Source organism: Centropristis striata, chromosome 1, assembly GCF_030273125.1.
Source record: "Centropristis striata isolate RG_2023a ecotype Rhode Island chromosome 1, C.striata_1.0, whole genome shotgun sequence".
Classification (NCBI taxonomy): domain Eukaryota; kingdom Metazoa; phylum Chordata; class Actinopteri; order Perciformes; family Serranidae; genus Centropristis; species Centropristis striata.
In genome coordinates, this window is record NC_081517.1 from 2,809,852 (window position 1) to 2,835,411 (window position 25,560).

The window sequence follows — 25,560 nt, forward strand, 5'->3', positions numbered from 1 at the left end:
GAGGCTGTTGGTGGTGTTGGTGGCGCATCTTTGCGTCCTACGTCCAAACTATAACTCTGACAGCTTTACCAGAGGATTGTGAGTGAGAAGACAAATTTTCCTACATTTCTAAATATAAATTATTTCTGTAGAGTGGAATTTGCGGCCTGGAGCACAGTTTACAAATTTATTTTTTGACAATTTCTTCTCTCCCTCTACACTCTGGCGATGATGTCACACACTGTGACATGAACATTCCGTGCAATACACACCCATTATAATCTCAGAATTTCTCCAAAAATGATCATGGTCATTGAACAGGGATTGATAAAAAACTATATGACCTATCGAAACGTGGATTAATACACCGATACACAAGACTTGTGTCTACTGTTTAAAGTTTAAATGGAGTCTCTAGGTGAAATTATGCCGGAGAAGTAGACGTTTAAAAATCTCCAATTATTGTTCTTTTTCGCTCATTTTTTGTCGCCCGTCCCATTCATTTCAATGCAAAATTTTGGGCAGTTTTGTGAAAAATTCGTATTATGTAGAGAAAAGTAATAGCACACTGATCCAGATCAAACCGCATGTTTTGATATATAATTTGTCCTGCAACTCTTCAAGTTGTAGGACTAGTAGCGGGACGAAATTGGGTCCGAAAGAGGAAGAAGAAGAAATCCACAGTATAACAATAGTGCTCGGGCCTTTGCTACAGCTATTGCTGTATGGGACCAGTGCTCGGTGCGATTGCCCCGAGGCCCTAATTATCCAGGAGACTCTTTTGAAGAAAGGTCAAAGATTTTTTAACTTGTATGCGCATTAGGGGTGCACCGATCGATCGACAATCGGCCGATTCTTTTACGTCAAACCGATCTTATCTAGATCACATAATACACATAATGACCAAAAAAGACACAAAATGACTAAAAAAAAACACAAAATGATCAAAAAAAGACATTAAATGACCAAAGAAGACAGAGCTGACTTCCAAAATGATTTGGCGACCCCCAGAAATCATCTCGCGACCCCAATTGGGGTCCCAACCCCAAGGTTGAGAATGGCTGCTCTAGAGCAGTAGTTCTCAACCTTTTTGAGTCGCGACCCCCAATTTAACATGTATGTTGTCCGCGACCCCCGCTCACTGAACAGAATCTCACACGCACAGTTCAGATCATACAAACTCAGTTGATACAACGAATTTTGGACAAATAATGAAGCAGACAACAACTAAAACATCTCTCTGTCTGTGCATTTATATATATATTTTATATTTTATTGTTACTTTTAATCTAAGTCCTTTGCTATCAGTTTAAAGGTCCATTCTGACCTCCTGAGTGTGTAACAGTCAGCTTCAAGCCAGAGACTCCTTGGAAAGTAACAACTTGATACTTTGGGATTTGTCAGAACAGACACAAAATTACCCTAAAAGAATCACATTTACCACAAAATGACACAAAATGATTTAAAAAAAAAAGACACAAAATGACCAAAAAAATTACAGAAAATTAAGCAAAGAAGGACTCAAATTGACCACAAAATGACAAAAAATGGCCAAAAAAGACACAAAATGACAAAAAAAGACACAAAATGGCCCAAAAAAGACACAAAATTAGGAAAAAAAAGACACAAATTGACCACAAAATTACCAAAAAAGACACAAAATGACCAAAAAAAGACATTAAATGACCAAAAGACTAAAACACATTAACACTTTAACACAGTGGAGACAGAGCTGACTTCCAAAATGATTTGGTGACCCCCAGAAATCATCTCGCGACACCAATTGGGGTCCCGACCCCAAGGTTGAGAATAGCTGCACTAATGAATGTGTGGGAGGGGCGGATACTATTAATCAATTGCTATCTTTGGGCAAGAACGAGTCCGAGAGCAGATAACGCCACCATCAGCTCAGCCGGAGCGAAGCTTTGTTTTCCAAAACGTCCAAAACGTCTTCTCAAAACTAATAACAAGCTTAATGCTGTGTGCGCTTTGTTTTTAATCTCCATGGTTACTTCTATGCTTTCTAACCATAAACAAGATGATGGTTGATTTAGCTTATATTATTAATTTTCTCATATAAAGAAACACGTGATCATCAGCAGCTTCAATTACATGCAGAAGAATGTGTTTGGAAAATACTTCCATAATTTGGAATTTTTAGTGTGTGCTAGTCTTAGCATTAGCTTGTTCAAATATTAGCTACCGAGTATTCAGAGCGGTTGGCCTCTCCTGAACGCTGCACTGCAGGGGAAATTTATGATTTTCCTTTCCAGCTTTCAGTCTCTACGGGTAAAAAAATTTCAACCCAGTTCTCACACAGTGACATGGGGGTGTAAGATTTTTTTTAAATTATGACTAAGAGGAACCCAAAGAATCCCTTGTGTGGTCAAATTGAAGTGACATCATTCTTAGTTTTTCCTTTCAGAGCGTCTCTAGAGAAGCAGCTGTACTTCCCCTTTAAGTGACCTAATATGGATAATCTGTTCCCTTATTTATATTAACATCATTTCATCTGTTGTATCTTTAATACTTGCAGACAAGGAAATGCAGACACTTATAAACACAAACAAACAGACAGACACACATTCCACTTATGTCTCCAGATAAAACAGGCCAAGACACAGAATGCTGTTATTTTGTTGCATGTGTATTCAGACTAAATGTTTATGGAAATGAAGAAGCTTAAAATAGTCGACATGTCACCAGCATCAGGGTGAAGTTTTTGTCCATGTCAGTGGAAAAATGGGTCAGAATGGCTGGAAACTTTCACTGGAGGTAGATTTAGAAGAAAGACGGTCCAATGGGTTCCCATCACCCTAACATTGCACTATATTTGTCAGTGCTCAAATATTTGGAAAAATAGGGGGAGAGCAAGACAGGGAGGGGGGCAATGATGAGTGTCCACAACAGATACTGACCCCTCATACTCCCACCCCAACTCTCCGAGCCTTACGGGCCTATTTATAGGGGAAAATTGCGCTATGGAAAAATATGACAAAGCTGCATTCCATAAATAAGCTGGGAATGGTGGAAAAGAGCACACGGCTTGGTCTCTGTAGGCCGGAGTGGAGGTTCTCAGGCCTGGCTTTGGATTACGGATGAATGAATGGATGGATGGATAGATAGATAAATGGTTGGATGGATGGATGGATGGATGGATGGATGGATGGATAGATAAATAGATAGATTGATGGTTGGTTGGATGGATGGATGATGGATGGATGGATGGATAGATAAATAGATAGATGGATGGTTGGTTGGATGGATGGATGGATAGATAAATAGATAGATGGATGGTTGGATGGATGGATGGATGGATGGATGGATGGATAGATAAATAGATAGATAGATAGATAGATAGATAGATAGATAGATAGATAGATGGATGGATGGATGGATAGATAAATAGATAGATGGATGGTTGGATGGATGGATGGATGGATGGATAAATAGATAGATAGATAGATAGATGGATGGATGGATGGATGGATGGATAGATAAATAGATAGATGGATGTTTGGATGGATGGATGGATAGATAAATAGATAGATGGATGGTTGGATGGATGGATGGATAGATAAATAGATAGATGGATGGTTGGATGGATGGATGGATGGATGGTTGGATGGATGGATGAATGAATGAATGAATGATAGATAGATAGATAGATAGATAGATAGATAGATGGATGGATGGATGGATGGATGGATGGATGGATGGATAGATAGATAGATAGATAGATAGATAGATAGATAGATAGATAGATAGATAGATAGATAGATAGATAGATAGATAGATAGATAGATAGATAGATAGATAGATAGATAGATGGATGGATTGTTGGTTTGGCCCAATGCAGCTATCAAGAGTTGTCAATCTACAGGGTGGAAACTGAAAAAACTGCTGTTTCACATGTATCAGATCAAGTATTTTCCACACTGTTGGGGCGGCTGTGGTGCAGTTGGTAGAGTGGTCGACCACTGATTGGAAGGTCGGTGGTTCGATCCCCGTCCATGGCAGCCTACATGTTGAAGTATCCTCGGGCAAAATACTGAACCCCATATTGCTCCTGATGCTGCGTTCATCAGTGTGTGAATGAATTCCCAATGGTGGCCACCAGTATGAATGTGTGTGTGAACGGGTGAATGAGAGTAGTGTGTAGTGTAAAGTATATATATATATATATATATATATATATATATATATATATATATATATATATATATACGTAAGTGCACTCCATTTACCAAGTGAACCCCATTCACTCCATATGTTGTGACAGATATTTTTGGCACACTGGTCATTAAAATGTGTCATGCTGATTTATACTTTAAAGTTTTCTTGATCAATTGAGTGCCATCTATTTCAGCCATTCTCAACCTTGGGGTCGGGACCCCAATTGGGGTTGCGAGATGATTTCTGGGGGCCGCCAATCATTTTGGAAGGCAGCTCTGTCTTCTTTGGTCATTTATTGTCTTTTTTTGGTCATTTTGTGTTTTTTTTGGTTATTATGTGTCTTTTTTTGGTAATTTTGTGGTCAATTTGTTTCTTTTTTTTGACATTTTGTTTCCTTTTTTGGGCCAATTTGTGTCTTTTTTGGTAATTCTGTGTCTTTTTTTGGTAATTTTGTGTCTTTTTTAAATAATTTTGTGTCTTTTTTAGTAATTTAGTGTCATTTTTTTGGTAATTCTGTGTCTTTTTTGGTCATTTCGTTTCTTTTTTTAAGTATTTTAGTTTTCTTCTATCATTTTGTGTCTTTTTTGGTAATTCTGTTTATTTATTTGGTTGAGCGGGGGTCGCGGACAACATGCATGTTAAATTAAGGGTCGCGACTCAAAAAGGTTGAGAACTACAGATCGATTTAATAAACTTGTATCTTCAGACAGTGTATGTAGCAGACTGGGCTGCCATACTCGAGTCTGTTTCAAGTCTTTTTTGAAGTCTTGTACTTGTCTTGGTTGCGGGCCTTGCTGGACTTGGAATTGTCTTGGTCTCAAGCTCAGCTATTGGTGTTCATTTGGCCGGAACTGGTTTTGGATTTGACTTGGACTAGCTAGATTAAGTTGGTCTTGATTGAATATTAGCCTGGTAGCAGGGCTGCAGCTGTCATTTGGGGGCAAAATTAATACTCTGTGTATATTTCCCTGGGAATTAAGTTTACATTTTATTTACGTTTCCGATTCTAAATCAAAAATCCACCACAATGAGCTTTTCTTTTCTGTTGTCAAAATCTAAAGCAGGATCGATGAGCCGCTCATCCAGTTTTGTCTTAGTGCAGTATATATCAGGACATCAAATCAATGATCTGTTGATGTTTACAAATCACTGTGACCTCAGTAATCCTGGCTACATGCCTGTGGAGTAGATTTTTTTACTGTGCATCTTAATCCTTTTGCAGGCAGCGTTTTAATGCACACAACTGAACAAATGCATTGCACCCCCTGACTTTCTCCTCAGTGAAACTAAGCCCTTCCTGGTACCTGAGTCATCTGCTGCTTTGTTGTTAGGGGAAACAAAATAATCCCATGTGTGTGTATGTGTGTGTGTGTGTGTGTGTGTGTGTGTGTCACCCAATTACAAATGTAAACTGAAACTGCCATTTACCGGTCTAATTACGCAACCATTTTTCTCAGAAATGTTTTAGAAAATCACACGCAAGAGCCTTTTAGTGAGTAAAGCATTTCAAGAAAACATGCTCCCTTAATGGATGAAATTGAAAGTGAATTGACCCCTGACCCTGATGTGTGCAGTGTGCCTGTGTGCTGGACTACCCAGCATGCATTCAGCCTCAGCCCAGCTAGACAGCCCCAGATGTCAGGCAGCAGTGGTGGCTTATAGGACCCCAGACGACTGGTCCTCGCAAGGACACGCTCTCCCCGTGGCCTGCTGCCAACTTCCAGGCTCCAGTGGGTCCAGAGGGTCGGCCTCCCCACTCTACCTCCAGTTGCCCCCCTCACAAAACCCCCTGCCACAACAGCAGCTAAGGAGCTATGAATAAACAGGCTGTCATTGTCTCGTAATATATTTATGGAAGACAGAAGCTGCATTTTTTCTGTCACTGGTGTGGTATTTTGTCTTTGTGGGAAACTGGAAAGTATGCACTCCTCTTGTGGGACTGCGAGACAAAACGAGTTGGGGCTACTGTGCGAAAGTGTGTGTGTGTGTGTGTGTGTGTGTGTGTGTGTAATATTGACAGAGACAGAAATAGACTTTAGACAACAACACCAGAAGAGGAGTTTACATGGGTACAGTGCTTATAAAATGGCAACTTTTAAACCGTCATTAACCCTTTGATGCACAACATGGTCTAAAGTGACCCGACAGAGTTTTTATGTTCTATATCTTTGCAATAAATTATTTTCATCATTCAGTATTCCAGGTTTTACTCAATTACTTTGTTTCTGATCATCATACATCCTAATTTTATGTTTTCCTTTATTCTTTTTTTTTAATAAAATCCCTTTTTGTGTCACTACTCTTCGAATGCACAACATGGGTAAAAAATTACCCATATCCATTTTTTTTAGCTTAGTAGCTTGCTAAGCTAACTACTTAGCTAACTTTTTGGCTAAGTAGCTTGCTAAGCTAACTACATAGCTAACTTCTTGGCTAGGTAGTTAGCTTAGCAAGCTACTTAGCCAAATACTTAGCTATGTCATAATACAAAACCTTTTTTTCTATAGTATGAGAGGCAAAATGGAAATAATGATCTGTTGTTATCAAAAACAAGATATTTAAAGAATACTTGGAATATTCAGTCACAAAACAAGTTGATATCAAAAGATAGAGCACAGAAACACACAGCAAACATTTAATAACATGGGGAATGAATGTGGGTCATTTTTGACGCATGTTGTGCATCAAAGGGTTAACATAAAATAGTCCCACTAAAGATAATTTTAGAAGCTTGTGATCATAAATCTTTGCTGATCTGGCTTTTAAAAAAAATCTATTTACTTCTTGTAAGGCACTACAGATGAAGGCATCTGTGTATAAATCAATATATCCATTCACCTTGAAAAGTGTGTGACTTGGACAATATTGTTCAGCTACCACTGACATAATGTTACATGATACATAACAGTTACCAGCATCCTAAAATAAATAAATAAATGAATATTGTGCAGGGAAAAAAGAACAATGCATTTCAATATGGAAGTAGTAGTAGTAGTAGTTTAGTTTAATGCTATTTTGGGTTTATACTAGAACACGTAGAACAACAAACCACCTCTCTCCATTGAAATTGTATCGAATGAAGGATATATATCCCGATATATTCAGGCTGAAAATCGATATACGATATATATCCTGATGTTTTTATCCCAAAGTGAGAGCAAATGTCCAGTCAAAGTCAAAGCCAGATATGAAATGTCACAAGTAGTTTTATTGAAACCGTTCATTTAAGGGAACATAAATACTGTATAACAACAGGATTACCTTTTTAAAACAAATCAAAGCTCCATAAAGTGCACATTTAAATAAAAAAACATCTTAAATAAAAATAGCCTATGAAATAAAATAGGCCAATCCTTCTCTGAAATAAATTTATTTATATGACAAAAGAATAACGAACATTACAAAAGAACTAAATATGACAAACCCTAGTAAAGGCAGCATTTATATATAAAGAAAATAAAAAAAATGGAACTATATCGATATCACATATATCATATGTATATATATCACATTTAAAAATATATCGATATATTTTTTATATCGATATATCACCCAGCCCTAGTAGCACGTACTATCAATGTGTTAAAGAACCAGGACTAAGTTTTTATAAACTGCTGAACCAAAAAAACTAACTTTTAAGAGGAGAGAGGTGTAAGACATCAGCAGTTACAATACTGAAACGAGTATATTTAACGTTAACTTTTAGATAACCATGGGCCGAAAAAATGTCTGTTTCTAGCTAAAACGATTAGATTTAAACATATCATTTGATTATTTTAGCAATCTATGTCGACCAGAGAGGACAAGTTGGCTGTTAGTAAGCTAATGTTAGCTATATGTTAGCAAGCTAATGTTGGCTAATATCCACTTTTGTCCTCTTAAATTTTTCAGATATTAAAAACTTCTGGTTGTTTAACTTATTGGTAGTGCATTTTCCCCACACAGCAGCTTTGAGAGCAGTAGCTTTTTTTTTTGCAAACAGACGAAATTGACGCTATCTGCTTGCTAGCATGCTAGCATGCTCACAATGACAACTGTAATGTGCTGATTTTAACAGCAGTTTAATAGCAATCCATCCAAATTCACTCTGAGAAAAAGTGATCATTTAAGCCAGCTATTCTCAACCTTGGGGTCGGGACCCCAATTGGGGTCGCGAGATGATTTCTGGGGGTCGCCAAATCATTTTCAGTCAGCTCTGTCTCCACTGTGTTACAGTGTTCATGTGTAAATGTGTTTTAGTCTTTTTGGTCATTTCCTGTCTTTTTTTGGTCATTTCGGGGTTGTTTTGTTCATTTTATGTCTTTTATTGTTAATTTTGTGTCTTTTTTTGTCATTTTATGTCTTTTTTTGTTCATTTTATGTCTTTTATTGTTCATTTTGTGTCTTTTTTTATCATTTTGTGGTCAATTTGTGTCTTTTTTGGTCATTTTGTTTCCTTTTTTGGTCATTTTGTGTATTTCCTTGGTCATTTTGTGTCTTTTTGTCATTTTGTGTCTTTTTTTAGTCATTTTGTCTTTTTCTGGTCATTTTGTGTCTTTTTTGGTCATTTTGTGTATTTCTTTGGTCATTTTGTGTCTTTTTGTGGTCATTTTGTTTCTTTTTTGGGTGATATGAACTGTTCGTGTGAGATTCTGTTCAGTGAGCGGGGGTCGCAGGCAACATGCATGTTAAATTGGGGGGTCGCGACTCAAAAAGGTTGAGAACTACTGGTTTAAGCGACCAAGTGACTGACTTTGCAATCCTTGGAGCCCCGTCACTAGCGTGGTAAAATATTTTTTTTTAAATAAACGTCACTAGTGAAGCATGTAGCCTTATGATTTCCAAGTAAATATTCTGAATTTATAAAGGGGAATGGTGGTATATTGTTTCGCTTCCATGGAATTCATGAAATGTCTTTCTTCTTACATTGTCGCCCATGGGACAGACTCTAGAATAAACGTTCTCAAACTTTGCATAAACATTAGTTTCTCTGTAATTTCTACCAAATAGCTTCCCATTCATTTTTTCCCCCTGTCATTCATTCTTGTTTTTTTTTTTTTAACTAGTGACCTATGTGGCCTCTGTTTAAACTCTTACAACAGGTCATCTCTAATAGTTAACCCCAAGGAAACTGGGGTTGAAGGAGGTGATGGAAAGTGTTCTTGATGTGAACAAACATCCTGATGTGATTAAGTTTAACTTGTCAAACAACTGAGTCGCGCTGTTACATTTGTGTGTTTAGTGAGTGTGAGCACATGTCCTCTTGGAGAGCAGGACAGATTGTGTGTGATGTCCTCCACCTCTTATCAGTTGACTCGCATAAAAGGTCGGAGGTCGGGCCTTGTTTTGTGTCAGAAAGGTGAGGTTATGTTGACTCACATTCCCATTGGCTGATCCTCTTCCTCTGATAAAGACCAACCTGTCGTTCCATGACACAATAACAAGAACAGTTGCACATTGTATTCAAACATACACTACTGGCTAAAAGTTTTAGAACACACCAACTTTTCCAGAATTTAATTGAAAATGATGCAGTTTAATGTCTCAGTGTACTCTGAAATTAATGCACATTTGCAACATTTAAAATTCTTTATTGAGCATGATAGTGTTTTGAAAGTAAAAAAAAGATTCAAAATCACATTTTATGTTGGACTAAAGGACAAAAAAAAGACACAAAATGACCAAAAAAAGACACAAAATGACAAAAAAAAGACACCAAAAGACACAAAATGACTAAAAAAAAGACACAAAATGACTTACAAAGACATGAAAAGAATTCAAAAATAGACAAAATAGCCCAAGACTCCATAGAGTTAAGTTGTTAACCCATTTCTTGTTCCCTGAAAAAGGCCTACTTGTATAATTCTGAAATGTACATTATTTTTCAGTTTTGGTTAAGCTTACCTTTTTTTATTTACCTCTGGCAGTTCACCACTTACCTTTGTACCCTTTCAAGCTGTTCATTTGACTTGAACTGCTTGAATTTCAATAAAAAACTGGAAAAATTGGGGTGTTCTAAAACTTTTGACCGGTAGTGTATACTACATCCCTGCAGAAGATACATAAGTCATTACAATGCTCACAATGCTTTGTTGATATTATTGCAGAGATGTTTTAATTTCAATTTTTAAAGTGTCGATGTTGTTTCCGGATTACATTGTGTTGTACAGGAAAGTTTCCTCTATTTTGCCTTATTGCATAGTGTATATTATATTTAGGGCCGGCTCGATTAAAAAAAATTATTTAATTAATTAGAGGCTTTGGTAATTAATTAATCGAAATTAATCGCATTTTAATTGCATATAAATATTTGACCTGAGAACAGTGAGAAGTAATTTTTTTTCACATGGATTTTTAGTATAACATTGAATAATGACTGAATACATAAGATTAACCAACAAAAATATTGTTTATTTTGGTTCAAGTCCAACAGACCAGTGCAATTTTTGCCATTAAGTGTAGCAATAGCATATTTAGAAATATAGTACATTTCATAAATCCAGGTAGCCTATAGGTAGGTAGACCTACTGTAAACTAGAATACTTTGGTTTTTGAAGTAAAACACAATCCACGCTAGCTAGCACACTAGCCGCTAGCTGCTATATGTTTAGCATTGAGGTGATACTTGAGGCTGGATGTGCTGCGGTGATATGTGAATTCCTTGTTGCCTAGCAACACAACCATGCTCTTATGGACGCTTCCATCCGTTGGTTTTTAGTAACTAAATGTCCCATCATCCACGGGGCCAACCAAAGGTCTCATCAGCTTCTTCCTTCATGTTCACTGTGGTTTGTTGTTGTCTCAACTCATCAACGCTAGTTGGTGCTCCAGTATAATCGGTCCGCCTGAAACTCATCCAGTGAGAAACGTTCCGCGGTGCAAAAATAAGATCATTTTGTGTCTTTTTTGGTCATTTTGTTTCCTTTTTGGTCATTTTGTTTCTTTTTTGGTAATTTTGTGTCTTTTTTTGGTAATTTTGTGTCTTATTTTGGTAATTTTGTGTCTTTTTTTTGGTCATTTTTTGTCTTTTTTGGGTCATTTTGTGTATTTTTTGGGTCATTTTGTGTTTTTTTGGGTTATTTTGGGTCATTCTGTGTCTTCTTTTAGTCATTTTGTGTCTTTTTTTGGTCATTTGTTTCTTTTTTGGGTGATCTGAACTGTGCGTGTGAGATTCTGTTCAGTGAGCGGGAACGCTAGTTGGTGCTCCAGTATAATCGGTCCGCCTGAAACTCATCCAGTGAGAAACGTTCCGCGGTGCAAAAATAAGTGCGATTAAAATGCATCAATTTTTTTAACACGTTAATCTTAATTTACGTGTTAAAGTCCCGGCCCTAATTATATTATATTAATTTGGGAAGCTTCACTGGTAAATAAATAGGTGTTTTATTTAACATGAAGGATTCAGTGAGCTTACATATTGTTTAAAATGACTGGCCTTGCCGATAATCTCAACCCAAAGTCAACTCACCATCTTTTTTTAGGAGCTTTCAACCAAATCTCACATAAAGTTGTTCAGTTGTCGACACTTGATCTTGGTTTGAAACGTCAGCCATATGATATAAGTTGGATATATATGGGGAGAGATCATAACCATAAGGATTTTCTGGAATGTGTAAACATTAATTATCTATTGAACAGTTAATACGTAAATTGAAGAGGTTGAATGCTTTGGAAGTAGATTATAAATCGACTTAATTCTTGCTTCTGATCAAATTCCCTTAAAAGAATAGTTCAGTCTACATGATATACAGTATATGAAGCTACAACCAGCAGCTGGTTAGCCTAGCTTAGCATAAAGGAAACAGCCCAGATCTGTCAGATTTTTGTGGTGCTCATGAATATCTTGTTGGTTTATTTGTTTTCCTGGAGTTTTGTCATTACTATGAGATTGTCAGCCAGCCAGCAGAGACTTCAGGAAGTTACGGGTCCGGCTAAGGAATAATTCTGTACAAAACCACCCCCCAAACCCATCTAACTTTTTTTCTTTGACGGAATAAACAAACAATAAACCATGTCATTAGTTAGCTTTAGAAATGCTTTTAGTTTAAATGCTTTTTAGTTGGATTTTGTTACCTTTGGACAGAGCAACGCTAGCTGTTTCCCCTGTTTCCAGTCTTTATGCTATGCTAAGCTAAGCTAAGCGGATGCTGGCGGTAGTTAGTTAGTGGTTACCATAGGGACATCAAAGTGGTTGGGCATATAATTAAAGCTTTTTTGCCGTTTCACATGTGTAACACACAACAGCAGATTGTCCATGTCAGACGCATTCTTATCTACTACACTGCAAAAAAAGAAAAGTTGGGTGAACTCAAAATTTCAAGGCAACAAACTTCCTTACTTAAAAATTTTTTTAAGTTGGACAATTAAACTAAATATTTTAAGTTTTTTTTTTCTGAATTCAGATTTTTGAATTTATAATTTTAGATTGTATTAACTTTTAATCCTTACTTCTGCTAACTTCTGCAATGTGCTGAATTGGCACGATTGTAATGCCGCTATGAAATGTCAGCTAATGTTGCAACCACAATTTTGAGTTAGCTTTGATACGCTAATGGCTACTCTTGTAGCTGTAACAAGCAGCGCCGCTAGCATCAGTTAGCCACTAGCATCAGCTAGCCGCTAGCATCAGTTAGCCGTAGCATCAGTTAGCTGCTAGCATCAGTTAGCCGCTAGCATCAGGTAGCTGTAGTATCAGTTAGCCGCTAGCATCAGTTAGCCGCTAGCTTTCGCTAGTGACTGAATTTCACAACAAAGAAATAAGAGTTAGCAGAACTATTGTCCCTTGTTGTGAACCCCAACTTAAAGATATAAGTAACAACAACTCACTAACTTGTTTTTGAGCAGACAACTGGCTTCCTTTGTTGTGCTAACTTACATTATTGCCCTAAATGTCAATAATTTATATTTACAAGTTTTACCAACTTAAATCACTGTTTTAGGCAAAAAATACAAGTTGGCTTTTTTTGCAGTGTGGAAATACTTTAAGCGTCCTCGCATCTGACAGAAATTCCCGAATCTCGTTGTCACCGCAGTTAGACATTTTCTTTGCCATCTTCGTCTAAATTACATTTCTTCTTTAGCCTCAGCTGTTTCTATTCTTGCAGTTTTGTATACGTCCAATGATAGAAAGGTTATTTACACGCCCTCTTGCTAGCTGACAATTCTCAGGACAATGACCCGCTCTATTCATACAATGGCTAGGGCTGGGCGATATGGACCAAAAGTTATATCCCGATATATTTAGGCTGAATATCGATATACGATATATATCCCGATATTTTTATCGCAAAGTCAAAGTCAAATATGACATGTCACAAGTAGTTTTATTGAAACCGTTTATTTCAGTGAACATAAATACTGTATAACAACAGGAGAACCTTTTTTAAAAATCATAGCTCCATAAAGTGCACATTTTAATAAAAAAAAATCTTAAATAGAAATAGCCTACACTATAAAAAAACCTTTGTAGAAATTACAGTAAAACACTGTCAAATTGCATCAGAAATAGGTTGTCAAATTAAACATTGTACATCACCGTAGTGAATACTTTTAATTACTGTAAATCAAAGAATATCATAAAACTTTAAATTCAACTGCCATAAGCTGCAGAAAACACACAGTTTTAGTGTAAAAATATAAAATTTTCATGTAAAGTTAATGGAGAAATACCATGATGACACAATTGTCCTAAAAGTAATGGGATTATTCAGTATAAATTACAGTTTTTGCTGATATTTACATTTACATACGCTCACTGTATTTTTTACAGTGAAGTTCTGGCAACCAAAGCTGCCGGTATTTTACCGTAAATTAAACAGATTTTTTTTTACAGTGTATGAAAAAAAATAGGCCAATCTTTTTCTGAAATAAATATATTTATATGAGAAAAGAATAACAAAACATTACAAAATATGTCAAACCCCAGTAAGGGGTTTATAAGAAGTTATATATAGAGAAAGCAAAAAAAACCCCTGAACTATATCGATATATGCAATATGGTCTAATTCCATATCACATTAAAAAATATATTGATATGTCTTTTATATGGATGTATTGCCCAGCCCTAGCTCGATGGGACATTGGTGGTAAAGTCTGTTTAATGTCCAGTTTAGCTTTCAGAAAAGTACCCAAAAGGTCGAACTATTCCTTTAAATGACAAGAAATAAACACAAGAGACTTCATTGGATTTTTATTTTTATTTTGTCCCAGATTATAGTGACACTAAGTCTACACTCTTTCCCCATAAACCTAAATTTGGAAGCCTTGTTTATAAACCTGACACGAGTGGAGTGGAGCCATTAAAGGGAGAGAAGTGAGCATTGATCTGTTTCACTGTACTGAGCTTTGCTGGCCACTCCATTTGCCTTTTAGAGTAATTGCTTGCTCAAGGACTTCTGAGCCCTGATTGCTTTAACCCACTGAGGCTCCATATGTGTGTGTCCTAGTTAAACCCAGCCCTCAGTGATAAAGCAACATACTAAGACGTCTTAATAGAAATAAAAAGACTTCTTCTGTTCTTGGACACTTTGACAATAAGTCTTGAATATTGCCTGCTGTTACATTTTTATACATTATTAATAACTGCTCTTTGGGGATCTTATGCTGCCAGCCTATTAGGCGTAACCTGAGTATATTTCTTGAAAGCATCATTTCTGGTTCTAATGCTCACAACATTCTCACATTCAGACTCTCAGGCTCTGTTTGCTGCACTTCAGTGTGCTGTCATCGCGCTGGGAGGAAGCAGTGAGCTGCAGTGCAATAAAACACTGCTGGTGATCAGCCCTCAGCCCTCTCAGCCTGTGCTTGCCTGCACCAAAAGAGCCAACATTAGCTGAAACAGCATGTGAGCAGCGAATCAGTGATGCACCTGTGTTCTCCACACACACACTAGCGCACCCATACACTCATGCACGTGCATGCACACAGCAGCACACTGACGTCCTCCATTATTTACACCAAGGTGTATCTGCATGCAAACGGCCCATTCCGAGACAATCTGATCACACAGCGGAGGCTTCGCCCGGTCTGTTCCTTTCGCTCGGTGAGAATATCGCCGGGGCGGAATGGAAACTTCATTTTGCAGGGGCTAATATTAGCCTGGGCCTCTGGAAAATTCCTTTTAAATGATCACAAGCTGAGAAAAGGCAAAGAATTTGTTTAGCGTTTTGCTTGACAGTATTCTCTGCATACACGGCAGTTTGTTTCTTTTTTCCTTTTTTTTTTTTTGCCTTTTCAGATGGTGCAGCTCACAGGAGGGTCCTGGGAACACAGATGTGGAGGGAGGGAGGGCTAAGGGGACTCGTGTGATGACATTTAGGACTGTTTGACTGTCAGTCTGTCTGTTTCTGCTAGCACTGCTGGATTACCATTGTGCTGCAGCCCTGGACATTTAACTTCAGATGCTCTGTGAATGATCTGCTCTGTCAGACTGCTACAACTTCAGTGTTATGGCAGTCACAACGCTATCTAGCACAGAATAAAAGCCTATTAGTCAGGCGGCTTAGCTAAATAAAGGGGACACGCTGGACAAAAGCACCAAATTTTTTCCACTTGCTCTCTATCATCATAGGTATCAATTTTCGGTAGGAGCCACTTCATCAAGATGGTACCCATATAAAGTCTATGAGAACCAGTACATCTTCCAAGCCATTCAGAAGGTCAATCTTGGTGTCAAAATCTACATTTTCTGGGTCAAGAAATCATTTAAAGCTGTTGAGAATATCACTAGATGATTATTTGATCAAATAGAAATGTTCATTTTCACCCAGACTGGTAGGCAACTCGCTTCAAGTGCTGCAGCAGGGAATCCTGAGCTGAAAATGTTTGGAATCTAATAATTATGTAAATACATGGCCAAAATGAACATATCTATTTGATCATCTAGTGATGATTCTCAGTAGCTTTAAATTATTCTTTGACCCAGAAAATGTAGATTTTGACACCAAGATTGATCTTCTAAGGGGTTTAGAAGATATATTGGTTCTCATAGATTTTATATGGCTGCCATCTCTGATCTGCAATCTTGATGAAGTGGCTCCTATCAAAAATTGAAACCTATAGTGACAGAGAGAATGTGGAAAAAATATGGTGCTTTTGTCCGACGTGTCCCCTTTCTTCCCAAATCTGGTCCTAAGCCGCCGGACTATATGTATGAAGTGTTTATCTGTGATACATGTTAAATTGCTCCACTATAAATTGGATCAACAGTCCACATTTTTTAATGCCTGTATTTTACTTAACTAACTCATTCAGTATATGGAATATTAAAATTACTGAGGTTACATTGCTTAATTCGTAGTAATTGGCTTTCAGACAGTAATATGCTCTATTTACAAAAAGTGACTACATTGTATAATGCAACAATATTGCAACTAGCTTCAGCACTATACTGTGTTTTAGTCTACTGTAAAAATCAATGAAATACGTTCATTCTGAATGGTGCTAATTTTTGTTTGCATACATTAAACACCAATATAAGTGCATAAGTAAAGCTGCATAAGTCAATATTTTTATATTTACCAAGGACCAAATGACAACATGTGATGTGAATGATGATGAGCCCAAAGAAAAGTTTCCCTCAGCTCTGTGGAGTGTGTTTGCTTATTTCAGATAAAAGATAAAAACAGATAAAATAGACACAGTTAGTGACTTTCTAGTGAACCTGCTCTGTGAATGATCTGCTCTGTCACACTGCTGTAGTACACTACTGGTCAAACGTTATAGAACACACCAACTTTTCCAGAATTTAATTGAAAATGATGCAGTTTAATGTCTCAGTGTACTCTGAAATGAATGCACATTTGCAACATTTAAAATTCTTTATTGAGCATGATAGTGTTTTGAAAGTAAAAAAAAGATTCAAAATCACATTTTATGTTGGACTAAAGGACTAAAAAAAGACACCAAAAGACACAAAATGACTAAAAAAGACACCAAAAGACACAAAATGACTAAAAAAAGACACAAAATGACCAAAAAAAGACACACAATGACAAAAAAAGACACAAAATGACAAAAAAAGACACAAAATGACAAAAAAAAGACACAAAATGACAAAAAAAAGACACAAAATGACTTACAAAGACATGAAAAGAATTCAAAAATTGACAAAATAGCCCAAGACTCCACAGAGTTAAGTTGTTAACCCATTTCTTGTTCCCTGAAAAAGGCCTACTTGTATAATTCTGAAATGTACATTATTTTACAGTTTTGGTTAAGCTTACCTTTTTTTTATTTACCTCTGGCAGTTCACCACTTACCTTTGTACCCTTTCAAGCTGTTCATTTGACTTGAACTGCTTGAATTTCAATAAAAAACTGGAAAAATTGGGGTGTTCTAAAACTTTTGACCGGTAGTGTACATACTGCAACTTCAGTGTTATGGCAGTCACAACACTATCTAGCACAGAATAAAATCCTATGTATGTATGAAGTGTTTATCTGTGATTCATGTTAAATTGCTCCACTATAAATTGGATCAAAGTGGAACTAGCCATCTGTGTCCCTACCTTGTTTGTTCCCTTCTGACCTATATTTACCTCCCTTTATCATTATATGACCCTAACTTTATAACCTCTGTTTGTGTATCTGTGTGTGTTTTGCTAGGAAAATCCCACCTGGCCATAGTTCAGAGGGTCAACAATGAGGGTGAGGGAGACCCTTTCTACGAGGTTCTGGGTATTGTCACCCTGGAGGACGTTATTGAAGAAATCATCAAGTCAGAGATCCTGGACGAGACCGACTTGTACAGTAAGTTCTCTGTCTCTGCAGCTCTTAAACCTCTCATGCCTCCTTAATTCCACTCGAACAGCAGTAAATATATTAAATAATAACCTGAAACACTAACTGGTCAGAGAGAATCAACACAAGTGGCACGAGGGACATCCTGCACAAATCTGTGATTTTTAAATAGTGAAGCTACCATCAACAGCTTTTTTATTGATTTTTAACAAACAGACACACAAACAATAATAATAATTAAAAAAGAATAATAATATATATTGTATTTGTATTGTATTGTATGTATATATATATATATATATATATATATATATATATATATATATATATATATATACATATATATAAAAAAATAAAATAAATAAAACATTTAAAAAAAACTCAGATATCTTGCGTATGCACATATATATATGTATATATGTATATATATATATATATATATATATACATATATATGAAAATAAAATAAATAAAACATTTAAAAAATACTCGGATATCTTGCGTATGCACATATATATATATATGTATATATATATATATACACACACATACATATATAAACAAAAAACTAAAATACAATACAATAAACAAATAAAATAAAAAAGTTTACACAACGAAATGATGGCAACATTATACAAACATTGATGAAAACCAGAACATCTATTTTTTTTATTTGCTCTGCCCATATAAAAAAAAAAATATAAGTGCATAAGTGAAGCTGCATAAGTCAATATTTTTATATTTACCAAGGACCAAATGACAACATGTGATGTGAATGATAATGAGCCCAAAGAAAAGTTTCCCTCAGCTCTGTGGAGTGTATTTGCTTATTTCAGATAAAAGATAAAAACAGATAAAATAGACACAGTTAGTGACTTTCTAGTGAACATTGTGTAGCATTTAGCAAATAAATGTCTGTTGATTGCCATAAATAACAAGATATAAGGTAAATCTACCTTGACTTTACAACTTTTTTTAAATTGTCCTCCATTATCTTTGACCTGTCAGACATTAGAATTAATTTGGAGTTGTTTTAGTGTCCATCTGACAAATAAATAAATAAGTAACACAATATTATTTCTTTTCTTGGCCCTTCTTATATGTTCTCAAGCTAGCAATTTTGTCCATCTGCCATTAGCAGGTAGCGTACAGTTGATTTTATTGATCTGTAGATGAAAACAACTGCCTGCTGCATCTAGAAAACATCAGTTTAAAGTTAAAGTCAGTTATGGCAGGAAAACCAAAACAATGAGCTAATAGATGCTAAAACGGGAAAGAGCTTTTAATATTACATATCACTCATTGTTTGTATGAAATATTGCTTATAGCAGCTTTAAAAATCAGTTCAACTAAGTTCAAATTAGGGTTTGTTGACAGCTAAGATTTATTGAAAATAAAAAATTGCCTTTTGCTTTTCATTTAAGATTAAATTAGATTCTGAAGGAGTAACAATGGTGAAAGTTGTTTTTTTTTTACATTTTACTCACAGAGCAATAAATCATTTTGCACAGTCACACTTTTTAGTGTAGTAGTTTATTTCCTAACGTATTAATACAGTGAAGAGGTGACTGCACTGTTACACCACACTGTAAAAAAAAATCTGTTTAATTTACGGTAAAATACCGGCAGCTTTGGTTGCCAGAACTTCACTGTAAAAAATACAGTGAGCGTATGTAAATGTAAATATCAGCAAAAACTGTAATTTATACTGAATAATCCCATTACTTTTAGGATAATTGTGTCATCATGGTATTTCTCCATTAATTTTACATCAAAATTTTATATTTTTACACTAAAACTGTGTGTTTTCTGCAGTTTATGGCAGTTGAATTTAAAGTTTTATGATATTCTTTGATTTACAGTAATTAAAAGTATTCACTACTGATGTACAATGTTTAATTTGACAACCTGCACTGTAAAAAAAATCTGTTTAATTTACGGTAAAATACCGGCAGCTGTGGTTGCCAGAACTTTACCGTAAAAAATACAGTGAGTGGGTTTTCTACTGTAAATTTAAATGTAAATATCAGCTAAATCTGTCATTTAGACTGAAAAATCACTTGCCATTTTATCCCTATTGTGTCTCTTTTTGGTAATTTTGTGTCTCATTTGATAATTTTACGTATTTTTTTGGTCATTTTGTGTCTTTTTTTGATAATTTCATGTACCTTTTGGTCGTTTTCTGTCTTTTTTCTTGTCATTTTGTGTCTTTTTAGATAGTTTTGTGTCTCTTTTGGTCATTTTGTGTCTTTTTTGATGGTTTTGTGTCTCTTTTGGTCATTTTCTGTCTCTTTTTTTGGTCGTTTTGTGACTCTTTTGGTCATTTTAGGTCCTTTGTTAGGTCCTTTGGTCTGCTATTATTTTTAGGGTAGTTATGTCCTTGTGACGTTATGGTATTTCTCCATTCATTTTAAATGAAAAATCTAATATTTTTTACAGCAAAACTGTGTTTTCTAAAGTTTATGACAGAAAGAAGTAAAAGTTTTGTGCTATTCTTTGATTTACGGTAATTAAAAGTGTACTACGGTGATATTACATTTTTAATTTCACGCCCTATTTCTGATATAATTTGACAGTGTTTTACTGTAATTTCTACAAACATTTTTTACAGTGTATTTCTGATGCAATTTGACAGAGTTTTACTGTAATTTCTACAAAGGTTTTTTACAGTGCACTTATAGCACTTTTCTAGACACTGAAAGACGTTTTACACCAACAAAGGCCTGCTGGTGAGGCCTGCAGACATGCAGTACGTGCCAGTCTATTTGTTGCCCTAATACATATGGCTTTAAGTAATGCTAAGAATGTGGTAAGCTAACAGTGTAGCCCCCTATAGCTCTCTTTTAGTTCTGAGAAGGACGCCACAGCTACATTTCCAGAAAAAGCAATAAGCTTTGGGTAACTCCAGTTTAGTCACCCTGTGACCCGGGAGGACCAGCTCCCTGTCTGTGGAGTGGCGTGGATCCACCTTTTTACTGTCGCAGCACAAGTTTTTTAAGTTTGTGTCTTACGCTCAACTTTTCATTTTCTCTCTCCTCAGCTGACAACAAGACGAAGAAGAAAATCACCCATCGGGAAAGGAAGCAGGATTTCTCGGCCTTCAAGCCTACCGACAATGAAATGAAGGTTAAAATATCACCTCAGCTTCTGCTGGCTACCCTGCGTTTCCTAGCAACAGGCAAGTGGGCTGCGTTGCTGCTTGACTTCCCCCAGTGTGCCCTCAGCCCCTCACTGTGGGGAAAGTGTGTGTGTGTGTTTGAGCTGTTTGTGTGTGTGTGTGTGTGTGTGTGTCCGTACGGGCTTTGAGTTTTTTGGGCAAGTGGGTGTAGGGAGGAGTGAGTATGTGTGTAGAATGAGTATCTGTTGTTTGTGTGTGTGAGGGAATGAGTTGTGTGAGGACTCACAACAAGCGTGTTGTGTTGCTTGCATGTGTGTGTGTGTGTGTGTGTGTGTGTGTGTGTGTGTGTTTGAGGAGGTGGAAGGCCTCTCGGGAGCGCGGCACGGGATGTCTGTGCAGACTGTGCACGGATCCAAAAAAAGGCGTCTATTTGCTTGCGTGTCATGCACTGAGGGTTGCATGTTGAGATCTTAGCTCACAGCTTTAAAAACACCACCCTGTTTGCTTACACGCGTTCCTCAGTGACATCACATCCAGCATTTTTTGGCCTATGATCGGGGTTCTCACACAAGTGGACATACTTAGTGTAAAATGTGAAATATTTCACCCGCTTTCCCTTGGGAAATGGATTTCTGAACAGGCACTACTACTACTACAGCAGCAGCAGCAGCAGCAGCAGCAGCGGTTCACTTTGCCTCATTGCTGTTGGATTTGCTTCAGAACTTTGACCTAGCAGCTAAGCGTTGATTAAGTTCCTCTAAAGGCTATTAGGGAGTTTAGTTCCTGGTGGTGGAGCCATCAGCCAGCTGACACATATCACCGCCGCTCAGTCCAAGGAGCTGATTGGCTGTTAGCTGGCTGGAGCAGACCACTCACAGTCTGGATACACTGTTCAAAAGTTAGGGCTGTGATGTGTACATTTTTTGTGAATTGAGCGTTTTTAAAAGTTCACAGTATTTATGTAGCATTGTACAATATACAATATAGCACATTTAATTATGTATATAGACATAGTCTAGTTGAGTTGGTTTTATCTGTATAGCTCTGTACGTGAGTTGTACCACACATCTGGACAACTTATTAATTTTGTGCCATTAAAGAATGAATCTGTTTGTACAAGGAGTTTTTGCATGAGGCCTATTTTTTTTGTAATTAATGAGAAATCTCCATCCAGACTCCAGAACCTTAAAATATGTAATAATTAACCCTCTGGAGTCTCCAAAAGCTCCAAAGCATGACTTCTTCATCACATCCGGACTAGAAAACAAAGCAAATTTACCTTAAATTTACCTTCAATTTACCTCTAAAGTTCTGGCTGTAAACTCCATGAGGCCAGTTTCAGTTTGATGATGATATACCAAGTAAAACTGGAGACAAGCTCAAATAGATTTAGTATAAAATGATAGAACTGGATGGAACCCTCTTATATGTTAGATTTGCAACATTTGTTCACATTTGCAACATTTAAAATTCTTTATTGAGCATGATAGTGTTTTGAAAGTTAAAAAAAAGATTCAAAATCACATTTTATGTTGGACTAAAGGACTAAAAAAAGACACAAAATGACCAAAAAAAGACACAAAATTACCAAAAAAGACACAAAATTACCAAAAAAGACATGAAATTACCAAAAAAGACACAAAATGAGAAGACAGACTGGCCAAAAAAAACCCCACAGAAGACGAAATAATGACAAAAAAAGACAGAAAATGACCCAAAAAAGACACAAAATGACAAAAAAAAAGACAGAAAATGACCAAAAAAAGACATAAAATTACCAAAAAAGACACAAAATGAGAAGACAGACGGACCAAAAAAACCCCCACAGAAGACACAAAATGACCAAAAAAGACACGAAAAGACATGAAAAGGATTAAAAAATGGACAAAAAAGACTCCATAGAGTTAATACTAAAAAAAAAAATCATTATTGTGTAAATAAAATACTATTAGCCCGGTATCAGCTCCATGTGTTTGTGTTTCTGTTTCAAACCTCTCTGTCTCTGTCTGTCTCTTCTCCAGAGGTCGAGCCGTTCGCACCTGTGCAAATGTCAGAAAAGATTCTGCTGCGTTTGCTGAAACACCCGAACGTCATCCAGGAGCTGAAATACGATGAGAAGAACAAGCGGGCGGCGGAGCACTACCTCTTCCACAGGAACAAGCCCGTGGATTACTTCATCCTCATACTGCAGGTGAGTGGACACAGCCAATACAAAGTCAAGGACTTATTGAAAAGGTCCACAATTGGACACACTGCTGAATGCCTGGATTTAAAATGATTTACAGCACAAAGCACATTTTGGGGGTTTTGTACTACTACATGTTTAGATGCTTTAATGTTAAAAAAAACACACATTATTTCTTGCAGCTTAGTGACAGACTCAGTGCAATAAAATTCACATAGGATTCTAGTCAAAATAAGAATTACACCTACTAAACAATTTACAGGTCTTTAAAAAAAGACACAAATTACCAAAAACAAAATACACAAATTACCCCCAAAAAAAGACACAAATTACCAACAAAAAAAAAGACACAAAATGACTGAAAAAACACTAAATTACTTAAAAATGACAAAATGACAAAGGAGACACAAAATGACAAAAAAAATACACAAAATTATTTTAAAAAGACACAAAATTACCAAAAAGACACGGACTTACCAAAAAAGACAGAATTACCAAAAAAGACACAAAATTATTTTTTTTTAAAATACACAAAATTACCCAAAAAAAGAAACAAAATTACCAAAAAAGACACAAAATGACAGAAAAACTTAATTATTTAAAAAAAGACACAAACTGACCAAAAAAGACACAGAATTACCAAAAAAGACACACAATTATTATTTTTTTAAAATACACAAAATGACCCCAAAAAAAGAAACAAAATTATTTTAAAAAGACACAAAATTACCAAAAAAAGACACAGAATTACCAAAAATGACAAAAAAAACCCCCAAAAAGACACATAATTACCGAAAAAGACACAAAATTATTATTTTTTAAAAATACACAAAATTACCCCAAAAAAGAAACAAAATTAACAAAAAAGAAAGACACAAAATTACCCAAAAAAAGTAATTAAAGGGACCTTCCACACACAACACGGTAAAGTGCCATTCATATAAAACTCACATTAAACTTCCATATCAAGGTGGGGGCCACAAAATATCGTCACAAGGGCCGCAATTGGCCCGCGGGCCGCCAGTTTGAGACCCGTGGTCTAAGCTGGACTGCAGGTTTGTTCCCACAGGGCCACGCATCCTTCAGAGGTATGCTTGGTATGATTGAACTGCAGGCGGTCTGGATTAAAGCGAGCAACAATACGAGATAAACCTCATTACTGATACTAATGTATCAGATACAACACATGCTGTAACACTTCAATATACACAAACATGTTTTTGGTATGAAGGAATTGATTGATTGATGAAGTTAGTGTCCATTTTAATGCTGTGAAGCCCATTTAGTTTTAGTTTCAGTTTCAGTTTCAGGTCGTTTTCAACATTTTACTCAATGCACTCAGGACCAGCACAGTCATGGCTAGAATTCAAACATGTCTTTTGTGAAGTATAACAAAGTTAGAATGCCTTATATTGTACCAAAAAAAGACAAAAAAATACCAAAAAAAGACACAGAATTACCAAAAAAAAAGACAGAATTACCAAAGAAGACACAAAAAAAAATGTTTAAATACACAAAATTACCCCAAAAAGTCACAAAATGACCAAAAAAGACACAAATTACAAAAAAAAAAGACACAAAAATGACAAAAAAATACACAAAATTACTAAAAAAGACACAAAAGGGCCGCAAATTGAATTTCTTTGATCTATTTTTTTTTTTTAAGTGGAGAAATAAATGGAATCTATATGTAAAAACTGTTGTGCTGACAACATGCTGTCCTCTCCTCTCGGCTCTGTGCAAACAGCCTGAAGTTTATCTGGCTTTTCACAATTTTTTTGTCATTCGACTGTTGTTCATGGCTTCTCAGATATTAATCTGGTTATTGTGAACACATTTTTTTTTTTGCTAAATTTCAAATGCAATGTGTGGAAGAAAGTGATTTTGCTGAAATCAAAGCTCAGATTTGGTTATGTTTCAGAGGGTAAATTTAAAAAAACACCACAAATAAAAAGCAAAATAAGTGTATTTATATGTTTTCATGACCAAGTGTCTATCCTGCTGCACTGTTCTTACTCTGTAAAGTCAGTAGAGCTGCTTTATAGCCTCCCGCTCATTTCTCCCTCTCCGTCTCTTTGCAGACACCTAAAAGAAATCCGGCGATAGTGTTACAATTATTTATTCAAAAGCAGATCAAAACAAGTGCTGCTGACCTTCATGCAGCCTTACAGTCTGAAAACAGGTCTGAAAGTCTCGAAATATGTAGCAAACAAAGAGTCTTCCTCTTCAGTCTGAAGGTTATTATAGTTAAAGAAAACTAACGAAATAAAGAAAACTAGAATTGAAAAAACATTTTCGTTAACTGAAATAAAAATAAAGAGTTTTAAAAAAATGATAACTAACTGAAACTGTATTATGTGGTTACAAAACTAACTGAAACTAAC

General features: G+C 36.0%; 1 protein-coding gene and 1 long non-coding RNA gene across 3 annotated transcripts in view; one reads left to right on the forward strand and one right to left on the reverse strand.

The window, feature by feature from the left end:
• LOC131988464 (uncharacterized) overlaps nt 1-17,447 on the reverse strand; it is a 160,508-nt gene extending 143,061 nt beyond the window's left edge. Inside the window, exon 1 of the long non-coding RNA XR_009395875.1 lies at nt 17,358-17,447. This is a non-coding gene — a long non-coding RNA (uncharacterized LOC131988464). The remainder of the gene's footprint in view (nt 1-17,357) is intronic.
• Nucleotides 1-25,560, forward strand: part of cnnm2b (cyclin and CBS domain divalent metal cation transport mediator 2b) — an 86,806-nt gene that overhangs the window by 47,717 nt on the left and 13,529 nt on the right. Inside the window, exons 2-4 of one of the 2 annotated variants that reach the window (XM_059351038.1) lie at nt 17,739-17,882; nt 20,914-21,051; nt 23,013-23,182. In XM_059351038.1, coding sequence (XP_059207021.1) covers nt 17,739-17,882; nt 20,914-21,051; nt 23,013-23,182 — 452 coding nt within the window. Of the gene's footprint in view, nt 1-17,738; nt 17,883-20,913; nt 21,052-23,012; nt 23,183-25,560 lie in introns of those variants that run through there. The other variant, XM_059351097.1, reaches the window with a different exon arrangement.